The following is a 16,881-nucleotide window of genomic DNA, read 5'->3' on the forward strand; positions in this document are numbered from 1 at the left end:
CTACTCTCCTCCGCACTTATTTGTTCCTCACACAACCACCTCCAACATTTCTCCCGAGTATCCCCCATCCTCTGGAATTCCACGCCTCAACACGTCCGATTAGCCACCACCCTCGGATCATAAAGACGGAACCTGAAAACCCATCTCTTCAGGAAAGCCTACAGCCTGCAATAACCATTCTACCGCCTCACCAATCACCCGAGCTGCCGCCCCACCAACCACCCGAGCCGCTGCTGCCCCACCAACCACCCGAGCTGCTGTCGCCACCGCCAGAGCTGCCGCCTCACCAACCACCCAAGCTGCCGCCTCCCCACCACTAGAGCTGCCGCCTCACCACCACCACCATCCCGAAGAATGTAAGTCTGCAATGACAGGGTCCTCTCCCCTCTGTACCAGTCTATCATTGTAAATTTGTTTAATGTTAACAATATCTATAACCCTGTATGTAACCCCTTTTCACATGTACAGCACTGTGGAACTAATGGTGCTATATAAATAAATAATAATAATAGTAGGTATGAGTTCCGTGAAAAACAAGGATAGAATGAAAAACTGATGTCTGAATAAGCCTCTAAGCAATATAGAAAAATGCATAAATGTCTCTTTAATTAATTGGGGGAAAAACTGAAATTCTTACCGATGCTTTCTTGGAGAATGGCCATTTTGGTTTCTTGGCATCTATTTAATAAAAGAAAAGCAGCTTAAACTATAACATAGACATGAATATGTGTCGGATATTAACTTGTCACCTGTAGTAATAGGTGTATAATCTGTGATTTGTATCTATCCGCACACGTACATGGTTGGTTGCCTTCAATGAGGTGATGCTTGGTTATATGTCGTTCTCGGAGGGTTCCCATTATACACAATGGCTGAATTGTCCAAGGTAGCCAATTTTGGAGGCAATGGCTATAAGCATATAATAGACGTAGCCCAGGGACCACAATGGTACTGGCAAACAAATATATGTTGTTGATCTCATACAACTACTTTAATTCTTCTGGACAGGAATAACTAAAACATTATAATGATCGCCCCAGTCTTAGCTGAACCAGGAGCTCATGTTTTTAAGTAACTTTTTACTTATGGCTAAAAAACAATCAGCATTTATCATTTCCTTTTCACCTTATTAAGCAATGGGGATACAGAATAGAGCTGATAAGTCAAGAAGGGTTCTGTTACATATTAAGGAACTAATAGATGTGGGCAGTGAAGAACACAGCACTTTGGACATAACCGATGAGCTGGGGTAGCAATTCAATCTGTCAGCATAATTGGAGACATATCAGTACAAATACAAAATTCTGAGGGCAAGTAGGTTACATTGGGGCAATTCTGAAGTGTTCTCTATCATGGGAAGCCAAAACTCAATTTGTCTCAATTCCCTCATTTCCTAGGTCAGCAAAATTCAATGAGTGTGGAAAATAAATCTCGAAAACCTGACTTAGGTTTGACATATTCATACCACTATTTGGAAGCCATGATGCCTGATACATGTAGTCAGAGGCGCCATCTGATACCAGGAGGTCTCCGGGGAATACTTCCAGTCCTGGTATACTTAGTACCACAGAACTACGTCTTCGTTCACTCTGCCTTTGAAAATAAAAGAAGATTGTAATTCACTTATTTATATCCACATTTTACTATTACATCTGAGGGCAGCATGATGTAGAGACATATACCCTGATTCCAGCGATGTATCACTTACCAGGCTGCTTCATGCTGTTTTAAAGGGAATCTGTCACCTCATTTTGCCACTTAAAAGCTGCAGCCACCGCCATTAGGGGCTTATCTACAGCATTCTGTAGATAAGTCCCCGATGTAACCTGAAAGATAAGAAAAACCAGTTATGTTATACTCACCCAGGGGGTGGTCCAGTGCGGTCTGGGTCCGATGAGCGTCCCGGTCCGGGGCCTCCCATCTTCATACGATGACGTCCTCTTCTTGTCTTCATGCTGCAGCTCCTGCCCAGGCGTACTGATTTGCCATGTTGAGGGCAGGGTAAAGTACTGCAGTGCGCGGGTGCTGGGCCTCTCTGACCTTTCCCGGCGTCTGCCCACTGCAGTACTTCGACCTGCCCTCAACAGGACAGATAATTACGCTTGCGCAGGAGCCACGACAGAAGCAAGGAGGATAACAACATTGTATGAAGATGGGAGGCGCCAGACCCGCACCTGCGACGCCCATTGGACCGGACTGCCCCCCCAGGTGAGTATAATCTAACTTGTTTTCCTTTTCTTTCGGGTTACATCGGGGCTTATCTACAGCATTACAGAATGCTGTAGATAAATCCCTAATGGCGGTGGCCGCAGCTTATAGAGTCAAAATGAGGTGACAGATTCCCTTTAATAAAATCACTGTTTTATCTGCTGCGGAACTAGCAGTTCTCAGAACACTGACCTCTGTGTAACCCGCACAAACCACTAATTTGCAGCTTTCTGTGTACACTGTGCATAGACAGAAAGCTGCCAAACACATGGCAGCAGGTTTACTACTCCTATACTGATAATTTCCTGCTGATAAAACAGTGATAATATCAAAACTACAGCAAGCAGCCCAATAAGTCATACATCACTGGAATCGAGATCTATTTCTCCACATTATGTTGCTCTCTGATTAGGTGGAAAGACTTGATCACAAATTTCTTTTAAATAATATCCTGCATATGAAAAGTCTATTATGAAATATTCAGCACGTTTACTTTTATTACCGAAACATTTAATGCACCATATAAAAAAGTCTTGTAAGCTACTTGTACTAGGCTTGTAAGTAAATAATATGACCCACTAGTCCACAGGGAAGTCATCAGCCTACAGCGTATACATTCCTTTTAGGCAGCCATCAGTGATTATTAATTATACAATTTGGAAAAGTCTTAATATTTTTCAAACTAAAAAAAGGTCTAAAAACAATATTATTATTGCCAAATTGGTTCATTTAATGCCTTTATCCAGATCTGGTCAGGGACGGGTATCAGTAGGATACAAAGCAAAAATGTAAAAGTTCAGGTTTTCCACTAAGTCTAACACTGTAAGTAATTCGAACATAGTTAATTCCCCCTGATTGACATGTGTTAATTAACTTTAAGCAGAGGTACGGTACTTGAAAGCTTTACTTTCAATACTTCCAAGCACAAAAGATTCCAGTGAATGGGGATTATTGTGTATTCCTTATTTATTAAAATTCCAGCTAAGATGAAAAGATCTAGAATTCTTCGCTTTGTCTTGATAACTTTTATGTTTTGTATACTTGACATTAAGTACTTACTGTATGTGTCATTTACATGGTAAATGTCAATCCAAAGTTACATCATTTTCTCATCAGCCAAGTTTGGATATCAGTAGAGGCAGTCCTCAGTTTACAAACTAGATATGTTCTGTAGCTTAGTCCGTAACCGAATATGTATGTAGGCTGGAATGGGGCCAGGAGAAAAAAAACAAACCAATTTTCACCCTTCCACTGACTACTCCAGCTGCCCTGACGATCACCACCCGCGGTCTGGTCTACTTCTTTCCACCTCAGCACGCAGCATCTCTGGCCTCTTCACTATAGACCAGGACTTCCAGTCACGCCCAGACCTTGGAGGTTACTGTGATTCATAAGGTTGCAATGCCTACATCACAGCCTTATGGCACAGTTTTGGAGTTGCAAGGCATGATGACGGAAAGAAAAAGACCAGATGGTGAGCAACGGGTCAACCGAAAAGGTGAGGTGAGTAGTATTATGTTTTAACCAATACTCACCTCTCCGGCCATGCCTCTCTTCACCGTCTGGTCTTTCTGCTTCCATACTTCACCAAGGGCAGAGTTTACTGTACATCACAAGGTTGCAATGACGATACAACTTTGATGAGCAGAGAGCTCCTGCCTGGATGCAGCTGGAAGGCTTTATAATAAAAAGGCTGTTAGGTGTTGAGTTCCTGCCTCTGCACAGGGGGAATCTCAAACCATCTCTGCTGTGGTCTCCCATTCTTCTTCAGCCGCAGTGGAGTCTGCTCAGCGCAGACATCGGTCCCAGCGTCTTGCTCAGTCTCACTCTGTGTATAGGGTTACTGCTGCTTTTCCAGCTTCTGCCATTGAAGCCAGTGCTGGGCAGCGGCGAGCAGACGCTTCTGGGGCTAAGTCCTACTTTGCACACACAGAGCATGCCCAGGGCAAGATCTCTCAGTGGAGATCTAGGGTCACATGCTCTGGTACTGCAGCAATTCCATTGGTCCTTCTTTGAAGGGTCCTGTACTTGCTGCAGCTACAGTTAGGGCCAGAAATATTTGGACAGTGACACAAGTTTTGTTATTTTAGCTGTTTACAAAAACATGTTCAGAAATACAATTATATATATAATATGGGCTGAAAGTGCACACTCCCAGCTGCAATATGATAGTTTCCACATCCAAATCGGAGAAAGGGTTTAGGAATCATAGCTCTGTAATGCATAGCGTCCTCTTTTTCAAGGGACCAAAAGTAATTGGACAATGGACTCTAAGGGCTGCAATTAACTCTGAAGACGTCTCCCTCGTTAACCTGTAATCAATGAAGTAGTTAAAAGGTCAGGGGTGGATTCCAGGTGTGTGGTTTTGCATTTGGAAGCTGTTGCTGTGAGCAGACAACATGCGGTCAAAGGAACTCTCTATTGAGGTGAAGCAGAACATCCTGAGGCTGAAAAAAAAGAAAAAATCCATCAGAGAGATAGCAGACATGCTTGGAGTAGCAAAATCAACAGTTGGGTACATTCTGAGAAAAAAGGAATTGACTGGTGAGCTTGGGAACTCAAAAAGGCCTGGGCGTCCACGGATGACAACAGTGGTGGATGATCGCCGCATACTTAATTTGGTGAAGAAGAACCCATTCACAACATCAACTGAAGTCCAGAACACTCTCAGTGAAGTAGGTGTATCTGTCTCTAAGTCAACAGTAAAGAGAAGACTCCATGACAGTAAATACAAAGGGTTCACATCTAGATGCAAACCATTCATCAATACCAAAAATAGACAGGCCAGAGTTAAATTTGCAGAAAAACACCTCAAGATGCCAGCTCAGTTCTGGAAAAGTATTCTATGGACAGATGAGACAAAGATCAACCTGTACCAGAATGATGGGAATAAAAAAGTTTGGAGAAGAAAGGGAACGGCACATGATCCAAGGCACACCACATCCTCTGTAAAACATGGTGGAGGCAACGTGATGGCATGGGCATGCATGGCTTTCAATGGCACTGGGTCACTTGTGTTTATTGATGACATAAGAGCAGACAAGAGTAGCCGGATGAATTCTGAAGTGTACCGGGATATACTTTCAGCCCAGATTCAGCCAAATGCTGCAAAGTTGATTGGACGGTGCTTCATAGTACAGATGGACAATGACCCCAAGCATACAGCCAAAGCTACCCAGGAGTTCATGAGTGCCAAAAAGTGGAACATTCTGCAATGGCCAAGTCAATCTCCAGATCTAAACCCAATTGAGCATGCATTTCACTTGCTCAAATCCAGACTTAAGACGGAAAGACCCACAAACAAGCAAGACCTGAAGGCTGCGGCTGTAAAGGCCTGGCAAAGCATTAAGAAGGAGGAAACCCAGTGTTTGGTGATGTCCATGGGTTCCAGACTTAAGGCAGTGATTGCCTCCATAGGATTTGCAACAAAATATTGAAAATAAAAATATTTTGTTTGGGTTATGTTTATTTGTCCAATTACTTTTGACCTCCTAAAATGTGGAGTGTTTGTAAAGAAATGTGTACAATTCCTACATTTTCTATCAGATATTTTTGTTCAACCCTTCAAATTAAACGTTACAATCTGCACTTGAATTCTGTTGTAGAGGTTTCATTTCAAATCCAATGTGGTGGCATGCAGAGCCCAACTCGCGAAAATTGTGTCACTGTCCAAATATTTCTGGCCCTAACTGTATTTAAGGCTCGCATGGCCGCACGGCCATGCGCTAGTGTACATTTGTAAACGTGTGTGTGTTGTGTGTGAAAGTCGCTCTTTAAATAACCCTCCCTATTGGATGACTGTTCGCAGAAGGTGTATGTTTGCTATCTAGCTCCCGACTTATCCAACAGCACGTTACACACTAATACAGCGTCTAGTTGCTGTGTCCGCCAGTGCGGCGCCGTGCTTTTTCACAGCGCTTTCCTGACCCAAGCCTGGGTGGTTAGTGGCGTCCGCCAGTGCGGCACCGCACGCACTCTCGTGCATTCCTTTGCTATTATTTTGGTAACGCTGACACCTCAATTGTGGTGTCAACCGCAAGAAGTCTTCACAGACTCAGATCCCAAGTCTTTGGACTGAGCTCGGAGACTCCTTGCTTGTGCTCTTGTGTGCGGTACCGCAGCCCTGTGACTTAACAGGGTTCGCTTCCTTCACACAGGGTGAAGTTAACCCGTGTGTATTCACATTGTACCGCCATATAGTCCGTCATTACTTGGCAGTAGGTTCCATCTCTGCACGGTGGACCCCGGGCTGCAAACGCACCTTATTCTACCTATCTTATTATTTGGTGCGTTCCGCTAGCTCTAACATTACACTAGCGCCAGGGTCTGGCTAGTAATGACGGACAAACAGCAATCCTTGCTGTACATCCAGCAGCTGGAGGGTAGGTTGACGGCTTTCGAGCGCACAACCTCAGCTGTGGATGTAACCGCAGTTGCTGTTCAAGCTGCTAGCGTGGCTTCAGCAACCTTGTCCACTGCCACCCCCGACTCTATCACGCCTCCCGCTGCCAGAAAAATTTTCTGGTGATAGTAAGTCCTGTAGGGGTTTCGTGAGTCAGTGCTCTATACATCTCGAGCTTCTGGCCTCTTGTTTCCCTACAGGGCGGGCAAAGGTGGGGTTTATAGTGTCTCTCCTGTCGGACAGGGCGTTAGAGTGGGCTACGCCGCTGTGGGAGCGTGGCGATCATGTGGTGCAGAGTACTCCATTTTTCCTGAGCACTCTGAAACAGGTCTTTTTAGGACCTCGTGTCACCCATGATATGGCGCTCCAACTGTTGGCATTGACTCAGGGCTCGTCCTTGGTCAGCCATTTTGCCGTCCACTTCCGCACCCTAGCATCTGAGCTGGAGTGGTCGGATAAAGCCCTAATTCCGATATTTTGGAGGGGGCTGGGTGACCACGTGAAGGACGCCCTGGCCACTAGGGAGATTCCCGCCACACTGGAGGAGTTAATAGCTGTGTCCACTCGTATTGACCTCCGTTTTCAGGAGCGGAGGTTAGAGCGAGCCCAGTGTAGGCAGAGGTTTCGGCTGGCTCCCACCTTCCCCAAACCTTTGGAATCTCCAGTCCAGGCTCCTGAGTCACATGAGGCCATGGAAGTGTCACGAGCGGGATCTAAGTCCCGGACCGCCCATGCACTCCAGGTTTGTCATGTTTGCCAGCAGTCAGGACATCTTGCCACCAGATGTTCCCAGCGGTTGAGGAAACGTCAGCGTCTAGTGGTAGTAGGTGGAAGTACACTAGACACGGCAACGTTTGCCTCCAAATTGTCCTTTAAGGGGACAATAACAATAGGCTCATTCACTCACTCGGTAAAGCTCTGCGTGGATTCTGGGGCGGAGGGCAATTTTATGTCTTCTGCCTTCGCCCAACGTCACGCAATACCCCTGGTTATGCTAGCTCAACCAGTAACAGTATGAGTGGTGAATGGGTCGACACTGCCCTCACAGATAACACACCAGACCATCCCTTTTACTCTGTCCATGTCGCCATCCCATCAGGAGATTATATCTCTGCTCGTCATTCCTGAGGGAATTATTATTATTATTATTATTTATTGTTATAGCGCCATTTATTCCATGGCGCTTTATATGTGAGGAGGGGTATACATAATAAAAACAAGTACAATAATCTTAAACAATACCCATAACTGGTACAGGAGGAGTGAGGACCTTGCCAGCGATTGATGAGGTCCTGTTGGGAATACCTTGGCTGCGGTACCACTCTCCTCATATCGAGTGGTCCTCAGGCAGAATTCTGGGATGGGGTGAATCTTGTGGGGGTAGGTGCCAGAGGGAGTGCGTTCAGGTTGCTACTACAGAGGTACCCGCAGATCTATTCTCTCTCCCCAAGCAATATTGGTCTTATGCAGACGTGTTCTCCAAAAAGGCGGCAGAGACCCTTCCGTCCCATCGCCCCTATGACTGTCCAATTGATCTCTTGCCTGGTGCTGAGCCTCCCCGGGGTCGAGTTTATCCGGTATCTCTCCCGGAGACGGAGGCAATGTCACAGTACATCCAGGAAAATCTGGCAAGAGGGTTCATTAGGAAGTCAGTGTCACCTGCTGGGGCAGGGTTCTTCTTCGTGCAGAAGAAGAATGGGGAATTGCGTCCATGCATAGACTACAGAGGTCTTAACGCCATCACCGTTAAGAATAAGTATCCTTTGCCCTGGATATCTGAGCTCTTTGATAGGCTTCGGGGAGCAAGGGTATTTTGTTGTGGATTCTGTTTTTGGGCTCCCTCTGGTGGTTACAGATGGTACTGGGTGACTTGTGTTCTCTGCGGTCTCTGGGTTCCACCTGTTCCATCAGGATATGGGAGTTTCCTATTTAACCTGGCTTTCTTGTCATTTCCTCGCCGGCTATCAATGTAATCAGTGTGTCTTGTTACCTCTGCTTTCCGCTTCTGTAATCTTCAGGACAAGCTAAGTTTTGTTTTTCCTGTTCCACGTTTTGCTTAATTTTTGTCTTAGTCCAGCTTGCAGATATGTGATTCCTTTTTGCTGGTTGCTCTAGTGGGCTGATATTACTCCTCATGTTCCATGAGTTGGCACATGAGTTCAAGTAATTTCAGGATGGTTTTTTGTAGGGTTTTTCGCTGACCGCGCAGTTCACTTTTGTATCCTCTGCTATCTAGCTTTAGCGGGCCTCATTTTGCTGAATCTGTTTTCATAACTACGTATGTGCTTTCCTCTCATTTCACCGTCATTACATGTGGGGGGCTGCTATTTCTGTGGGGTGTTTCTCTGGAGGCAAGAGAGGTCTGTGTTTCTTCTAATAGGGGAAGTTAGGCCTTCGGCTGGCGCGACACGTCTAGGAATCATCGTAGGCACGTTCCCCGGCTACTGCTAGTTGTGTGTTTAGGTTCAGGATCGCGGTCAGCTCAGTTTCCATCACCCTAGAGCTCGTTTTGTTTTTTGTGCTTGTCCTTTTGTGATCCCCTGCCATTGGGATCATGACAGTATAGCCGGCCAAAAAGTGGTAATCGTATTGGCTGAAGTAGGAGGAAAAGTAGTCTGAGGAAGTTTTTTTTTTTTTTTTTTTCCCCTCAGAGTTTGCTGCCTAGCCTTAATTGCAGCCTGGCTGCTTCTTACCTCCTCTTAATCCTTGAATGGCTCTGACCTCAGCTGTTTATCATGGACGTCCAGAGTTTGGCTTCCAGCCTGAATAATCTTGCTGCTAAGGTTCAAAATATACAAGATTTTGTTGTACATGCTCCTATGTCTGAACCTAGAATTCCTATCCCAGAGTTTTTTTCTGGAGATAGATCTAGTTTTCTGAATTTTAGGAACAATTGCAAGTTGTTTCTTTCTTTGAAATCTCGCTCCTCTGGAGACCCTGCTCAGCAGGTCAAAATTGTTATATCTTTCCTGCGGGGTGACCCTCAGAATTGGGCATTTGCATTGGCACCAGGGGATCCTGTGTTGCTCAATGTGGATGCGTTTTTTCTGGCATTGGGTTTGCTCTATGAGGAACCTAACCTAGAGATTCAGGCTGAAAAAGCTTTATTGGCTCTCTCTCAGGGGCAAGATGAAGTAGAAATATATTGTCAGAAATTTCGGAAATGGTCGGTGCTTACTCAGTGGAATGAGTGCGCCCTGGCTGCAAAATTCAGAGATGGCCTTTCTGAGGCCATTAAAGATGTTATGGTGGGGTTCCCTGCGCCTACAGGTCTGAATGAGTCTATGACTATGGCTATTCAGATTGATCGGCGTTTGCGGGAGCGCAAACCTGTGCACCATTTGGCGGTGTCTTCTGAACAGGCACCTGAGACAATGCAATGTGATAGAATTCAGTCCAGAAGTGAACGGCAAAACTATAGGCGGAAAAATGGGTTGTGTTTTTATTGTGGTGATTCAGCTCATGTTATATCAGCATGCTCTAAACGCACAAAAAAGGTTGATAAGTGTGTTGCCATTAGTACTTTACAGTCTAAGTTCATTCTGTCTGTGACTCTGATTTGTTCATTATCATCCATTTCCGTCGATGCCTATGTGGATTCAGGCGCTGCCCTGAGTCTTATGGATTGGTCATTTGCCAACCGCTGTGGGTTTAGTCTGGAGCCTCTGGAAGTCCCTATTCCTTTGAAAGGAATTGACTCTACACCTTTGGCTATGAATAAACCTCAGTACTGGACACAGGTGACCATTAGGGATGAGCGACCTTTACTATTATAGGATCGGGTCGGGTTTCACGAAACCCGACTTTTTCAAAAGTCGGGTCGAGTGAAATCGGCCGATCCTATAAAAAAGTCGGGGTCGGGGTCGGACGAAACCCGAAACCCAATGCAGTGCATTGGGTTTCCATGGTTCCCAGGGTCTGAAGGAGCGGAAACTCTCCTTCAGGCCCTGCGATCCATATTTAAGTGTAAAATAAAGAATTAAAATAAAAAAAATCGCTATACTTACCCTCTGACGGGCCCTGGTACTAACCGGCAGTCTTCCTTCCTTAGCATCAGCCTTCCAAGACCTGGCGGTGACGTCGCGGTGACGTCGCGGCTTGTGATTGGCCGCGCGAGCGGTCACATGGGCGGCCGCGCGGCCAATCACAAGCCGCGACGTCACCGCCAGGTCTTGGAAGGCTGATGCTAAGGAAGGAAGACTGCCGGTTAGTACCAGGGCCCGTCAGAGGGTAAGTATTGCAATATTTTTTATTTTAATTCTTTATTTTACACTTTAATCGGAATTCCAATACCAATTCCCGATATCTTAAACATATCGGGAATCGGTATCGGAATTCCGATTCCAGATTCAAAAGATCGCCGACTGCATGGCCGACCCCACACTGGGGTCGGGTCGGGTTTCATGAAACCCGACCTTGCCAAAAGTCGGCGACTTCTGAAAAATCTCGACCCGTTTCGCTCAACCCTAGTGACCATGCGTATGACTCCCGTTCATCAGGAGGTGATTCGCTTCCTGGTACTGTATAATTTACATGATGTCTTAGTGCTTGGTCTGCCATGGTTACAAACTCATAACCCAGTCTTGGACTGGAAAACGATGTCTGTGTTAAGCTGGGGATGTCAGGGGGTTCATGATGATGCACCTCCGATTTCTATCGCTTCATCTACTCCTTCTGAGGTTCCTGTATTTTTGTCTGATTATCGGGATGTTTTTGAGGAGCCTAAGCTCAATTCGCTTCCTCCTCACAGGGATTGCGATTGTGCTATAGATTTGATTCCTGGCAGTAAATTTCCTAAAGGTCGTTTGTTCAATCTGTCAGTGCCAGAGCATACTGCTATGCGGGATTATGTTAAGGAGTCCTTGGAAAAGGGACATATCCGTCCATCTTCGTCCCCCTTGGGAGCAGGTTTTTTTTCATGGCCAAAAAAGATGGTTCCTTGAGGCCTTGTATAGATTACCGTCTTTTTAATAAGATTACAGTCAAATATCAGTATCCTTTGCCATTGTTGACTGATTTGTTCGCTCGCATTAAGGGGGCTAAATGGTTCACTAAGATTGATATTCGGGGTGCGTATAATCTTGTGCGGATAAAGCAGGGTGATGAGTGGAAAACCGCATTTAATACGCCTGAGGGCCATTTTGAGTATTTGGTGATGCCTTTTGGACTTTCTAATGCTCCTTCTGTCTTCCAGTCCTTTATGCACGATATTTTCCGTGAATATCTGGATAAATTTATGATTGTGTATTTGGATGATGTTTTGGTTTTTTCTGATGACTGGGAGTCCCATGTTCAGCAGGTCAGGAAGGTGTTTTAGGTCCTGCGGGCCAATTCTTTGTTTGTAAAAGGTTCAAAGTGTCTCTTTGGAGTCCAGAAGATTTCTTTTTTGGGGTATATTTTTTCCCCTTCTACTATTGAGATGGATCCCGTCAAGGTTCAGGCTATTTGTGACTGGACGCAGCCTACATCTCCTAAGAGTCTACAGAAGTTCTTGGGCTTTGCTAATTTTTATCGTCGTTTCATAACTAATTTTTCTAGTGTTGTTAAGCCTTTGACGGATTTGACTAAGAAGGGTGCTGATGTTGCTGATTGGTCTCCTGCGGCTGTGGAGGCCTTTCAGGAACTTAAGCGCCGGTTTTCTTCTGGTCCTGTGTTGCGTCAGCCAGATGTTTCGCTTCCTTTTCAGGTTGAGGTTGATGCTTCCGAGATTGGAGCGGGGGCGGTTTTGTCACAGAGAAGCTCCGATGGCTCAGTGATGAAGCCATGTGCGTTCTTTTCTAGAAAGTTTTCGCCCACTGAGCGGAATTATGATGTTGGTAATCGGGAGCTTTTGGCCATGAAGTGGGCATTTGAGGAGTGGCGTCATTGGCTTGAGGGTGCTAGACATCGTGTGGTGGTCTTGACTGATCACAAAAATCTGATTTACCTTGAGTCTGCCAAGCGTCTGAATCCTAGACAGGCTCGTTGGTCACTGTTTTTCTCCCGTTTCGATTTTGTGGTTTCATACCTGCCAGGTTCAAAGAATGTGAAGGCGGATGCTCTTTCTAGGAGTTTTGTGCCTGACTCCCCTGGAAATTCTGAGCCCACTGGTATCCTTAGGGATGGGGTGATTTTGTCGGCTGTCTCCCCAGACTTGCGACGTGCTTTGCAGGAGTTTCAGGCGGGTAAACCTGATCGTTGTCCGCCTGAAAGACTGTTTGTTCCGGATAATTGGACCAGTAGAGTCATCTCCGAGGTCCATTCTTCTGCGTTGGCAGGTCATCCTGGAATATTTGGTACTAGAGACTTGGTGGCCAGGTCTTTTTGGTGGCCTTCCTTGTCGAGGGATGTGCGTTCTTTTGTGCAGTCTTGTGAAGTTTGCGCTCGGGCTAAGCCTTGCTGTTCTCGGGCCAGTGGATTGTTGTCACCTTTGCCTATCCCGAAGAGGCCTTGGACGCACATTTCCATGGACTTTATTTCGGATCTCCCTGTCTCTCAAAAAATGTCCGTCATCTGGGTTGTGTGTGACCGCTTTTCTAAGATGGTTCATCTGGTACCCTTGCCTAAGTTACCTTCCTCCTCTGAGTTGGTCCCTCTGTTTTTTCAGAACGTGGTTCGTTTGCATGGGATTCCGGAGAACATCGTTTCTGACAGGGGATCCCAGTTTGTGTCTAGATTTTGGCGGACGTTCTGTGCTAAGATGGGCATTGATTTGTCCTTTTCGTCTGCATTCCATCCTCAGACGAATGGCCAGACGGAACGAACTAATCAGACCTTAGAAACTTATTTAAGGTGTTTTGTTTCTGCTGATCAAGATGACTGGGTTACCTTTTTGCCGCTTGCCGAATTTGCCCTTAATAATCGGGCTAGTTCTGCTACCTTGGTTTCTCCTTTCTTTTGTAATTCGGGGTTTCATCCTCGTTTTTCCTCTGGTCAGGTGGAGCCTTCTGATTGTCCTGGAGTGGACATGGTGGTGGATAGGTTGCATCAGATTTGGAGTCATGTGGTGGACAATTTGAAGTTGTCCCAGGAGAGGGCTCAGCAGTTTGCTAATCGCCGTCGCCGCGTGGGTCCTCGACTTCGTGTTGGGGACTTGGTGTGGTTGTCTTCTCGTTTTGTTCCTATGAAGGTCTCTTCTCCTAAGTTCAAGCCTCGGTTCATCGGTCCCTATAGGATCTTGGAAATTCTTAACCCTGTGTCGTTTCGTTTGGATCTCCCGGCATCGTTTGCTATTCATAATGTGTTCCATCGGTCGTTGTTGCGGAAGTATGAGGTACCTGTTGTTCCTTCGCTTGAGCCTCCTGCTCCAGTGCTGGTGGAGGGAGAATTGGAGTATGTTGTGGAGAAGATCTTGGATTCTCGTGTTTCCAGACGGAAACTCCAATATTTGGTCAAGTGGAAGGGTTATGGTCAGGAGGATAATTCTTGGGTGGTTGCCTCTGATGTTCATGCTGCTGATTTGATCCGTGCATTTCATAGGGCTCATCCTGGTCGCCCTGGTGGTTCTCGTGAGGGTTCGGTGACCCCTCCTCAAGGGGGGGGTACTGTTGTGGATTCTGTTTTTGGGCTCCCTCTGGTGGTTACAGATGGTACTGGGTGACTTGTGTTCTCTGCGGTCTCTGGGTTCCACCTGTTCCATCAGGATATGGGAGTTTCCTATTTAACCTGGCTTTCTTGTCATTTCCTCGCCGGCTATCAATGTAATCAGTGTGTCTTGTTACCTCTGCTTTCCGCTTCTGTAATCTTCAGGACAAGCTAAGTTTTGTTTTTCCTGTTCCACGTTTTGCTTAATTTTTGTCTTAGTCCAGCTTGCAGATATGTGATTCCTTTTTGCTGGTTGCTCTAGTGGGCTGATATTACTCCTCATGTTCCATGAGTTGGCACATGAGTTCAAGTAATTTCAGGATGGTTTTTTGTAGTGTTTTTCGCTGACCGCGCAGTTCACTTTTGTATCCTCTGCTATCTAGCTTTAGCGGGCCTCATTTTGCTGAATCTGTTTTCATAACTACGTATGTGCTTTCCTCTCATTTCACCGTTATTACATGTGGGGGGCTGCTATTTCTGTGGGGTGTTTCTCTGGAGTCAAGAGAGGTCTGTGTTTCTTCTAATAGGGGAAGTTAGGCCTTCGGCTGGCGCGACACGTCTAGGAATCATCGTAGGCACGTTCCCCGGCTACTGCTAGTTGTGTGTTTAGGTTCAGGATCGCGGTCAGCTCAGTTTCCATCACCCTAGAGCTCGTTTTGTTTTTTGTGCTTGTCCTTTTGTGATCCCCTGCCATTGGGATCATGACAGTATTTACTAAATTAGATCTGCGGGGTGCTTACAACCTGATTCACATTCATGAGGGGGATGAATGGAAGACGGCTTTTAACACCAGGGATGGGCACTATGAATATCTGGTGATGCCCTTCGGGCTCTGTAATGCCCCAGCCGTTTTCCAAGACTTTGTGAACAATATCTTCTGGGATATGCTCTCCACCTCGGTCGTAGTCTATCTGGATGATATTCTCATCTACTCTCCAGATATTGACTCCCACCGGAGAGATGTTTGCAAAGTCTTCGACCTCCTACCGGCAAACTCCCTCTACGCCAAGTTGGAGAAGTGTATGTTCGAGCAGGAGTCCTTACAATTCCTGCGCTATATCATCTCCGCCCAGGAATTGGCTATGGATCCTGCCAAACTACAGGCTGTGATGGACTGGCAGGAACCCCATTCTCTTAAAGCGGTGCAGCGCTTTATGGGGTTCATAAACTATTATCGCCAGTTCATTTCGCACTTCTCAACTTTGGTAGCTCCCTTGGTTGCCCTCACCAAGAAGGGGGCAAATCCCAAATTGTGGTCTGTGGAGGTCTCAAAGGCCTTTAACTCCATAAAGTCACACTTTGCTAGCGCTCCCATCCTACATCGCCCCGATGTAGATAAGCCATTTATCATGGAGGTGGATGCCTCATCTGTTGGTGCTGGAGCAGTCCTCTTCCAAAAGGATGCTCAAGGTCGGAAGCATCCTTGCTTCTTCTTTTCTAAGACCTTCTCACCAGCAGAGAGGAATTATTCCATCGGGGACAGGGAGTTGCTAGCCATGAAGTTGGCTTTCTCGGAGTGGAGACATCTCTTAGAGGGAGCTCGTTTTCCCTTCCAAGTCTTCACATATCACAAAAATTTGGTGTACCTGCAGACAGCCCAGCGGTTAAATTCTCGCCAGGCCAGATAGTCCTTGTTCTTCTCCCGGTTTCATTTCACCCTCCATTTTCTTTCTGGGGAGAAGAACATTCGGGCCGACGCTCTCTCTCATTCCGTTGTGTCATCTGTGGAGGAGGAGGAAGAGCCTCGGCTTATTGTTCCTTCAGAGAGCCTGAGAACGGTGGCTCCGGTTTCGCTAGAGTCTGTGCCCCCAGGCAAGATTTTCGTTCCATCTAATTTGCGACCGGAGGTTCTCTCTTGGGCTCACTCGTCCATGGTGGGTGGACACTTTGGGACCAAGAGGACATCTGAGCTCTTGGCGAGGACGTACTGGTGGCCGCATATGGCTCGTGACGTCGCAGACTATGTTCGGGCATGTGTTTCCTGCGCCAAGAACAAGTCTCCTCGGCAACGGCCAGCTGTGTTGCTTTACCCCATGCCGGTGGCGGACAGGCCCTGGGAAATGGTTGGGATGGATTTTGTGGTGGGCTTACCCAAGTCTCGTAACTGCACCATTATCTGGGTGATCACCGACCATTTTTCCAAAATGGTGCACTTGGTGCCTCTTCCACGGCTACCTTCTGCACGGGCTCTGGCTGTGTTGTTCATCAAGCATATCTTTCGCCTACACGGTATGCCAGACAAAATTGTTAGTGACCGGGGTCCCCAGTTTGCGTCTCGATTCTGGAGAGAGCTTTGTCATCTACGCAGTATTGAGTTGAATCTCTCTTTGGCTTATCATCCCGAGACGAATGGGTTGGTAGAGAGGGCCAACCAGACCCTGGTCACATATTTGCGACATTTTGTTTCTGCCAGGCAGGATGACTGGGCATCCTTGCTACCATGGGCAGAGTTTGTGCTTAACAACGCCGTAGCCGACTCCACCGGTCAGACTCCATTCCTCCTAAATTACGGCCAGCATCCGCGTGTCCCTGTGTCCATGCCCGTGTCTTCCGCTGACTCCAGGGTGGCAGACTGGGCTGTGGAGGCACGGGACATTTGGGACCGCACTCAAGATGCCATTCGGGCCTCCAAGGAGAGAATGAGGTCCTCCGCCGACCTTTGCTCCTGGCGACTTAGTGTGGCTCTCCGCTCATAACATCAGGCTGCG

General features: G+C 46.7%; 1 protein-coding gene across 2 annotated transcripts in view; it reads right to left on the bottom strand.

The window, feature by feature from the left end:
* PLEKHG7 (pleckstrin homology and RhoGEF domain containing G7) overlaps positions 1-16,881 on the bottom strand; it is a 118,122-nt gene that overhangs the window by 41,796 nt on the left and 59,445 nt on the right. For both annotated transcript variants that reach the window (XM_069764365.1, XM_069764366.1), the window contains exons 5-6: positions 1,466-1,593; positions 638-678 (exon numbers count right to left, since the gene is read on the bottom strand). In XM_069764365.1, the coding sequence (XP_069620466.1) occupies positions 638-678; positions 1,466-1,593 (169 nt within the window). The remainder of the gene's footprint in view (positions 1-637; positions 679-1,465; positions 1,594-16,881) is intronic.

This window comes from Ranitomeya imitator, chromosome 4 (assembly GCF_032444005.1).
Source record: "Ranitomeya imitator isolate aRanImi1 chromosome 4, aRanImi1.pri, whole genome shotgun sequence".
Classification (NCBI taxonomy): domain Eukaryota; kingdom Metazoa; phylum Chordata; class Amphibia; order Anura; family Dendrobatidae; genus Ranitomeya; species Ranitomeya imitator.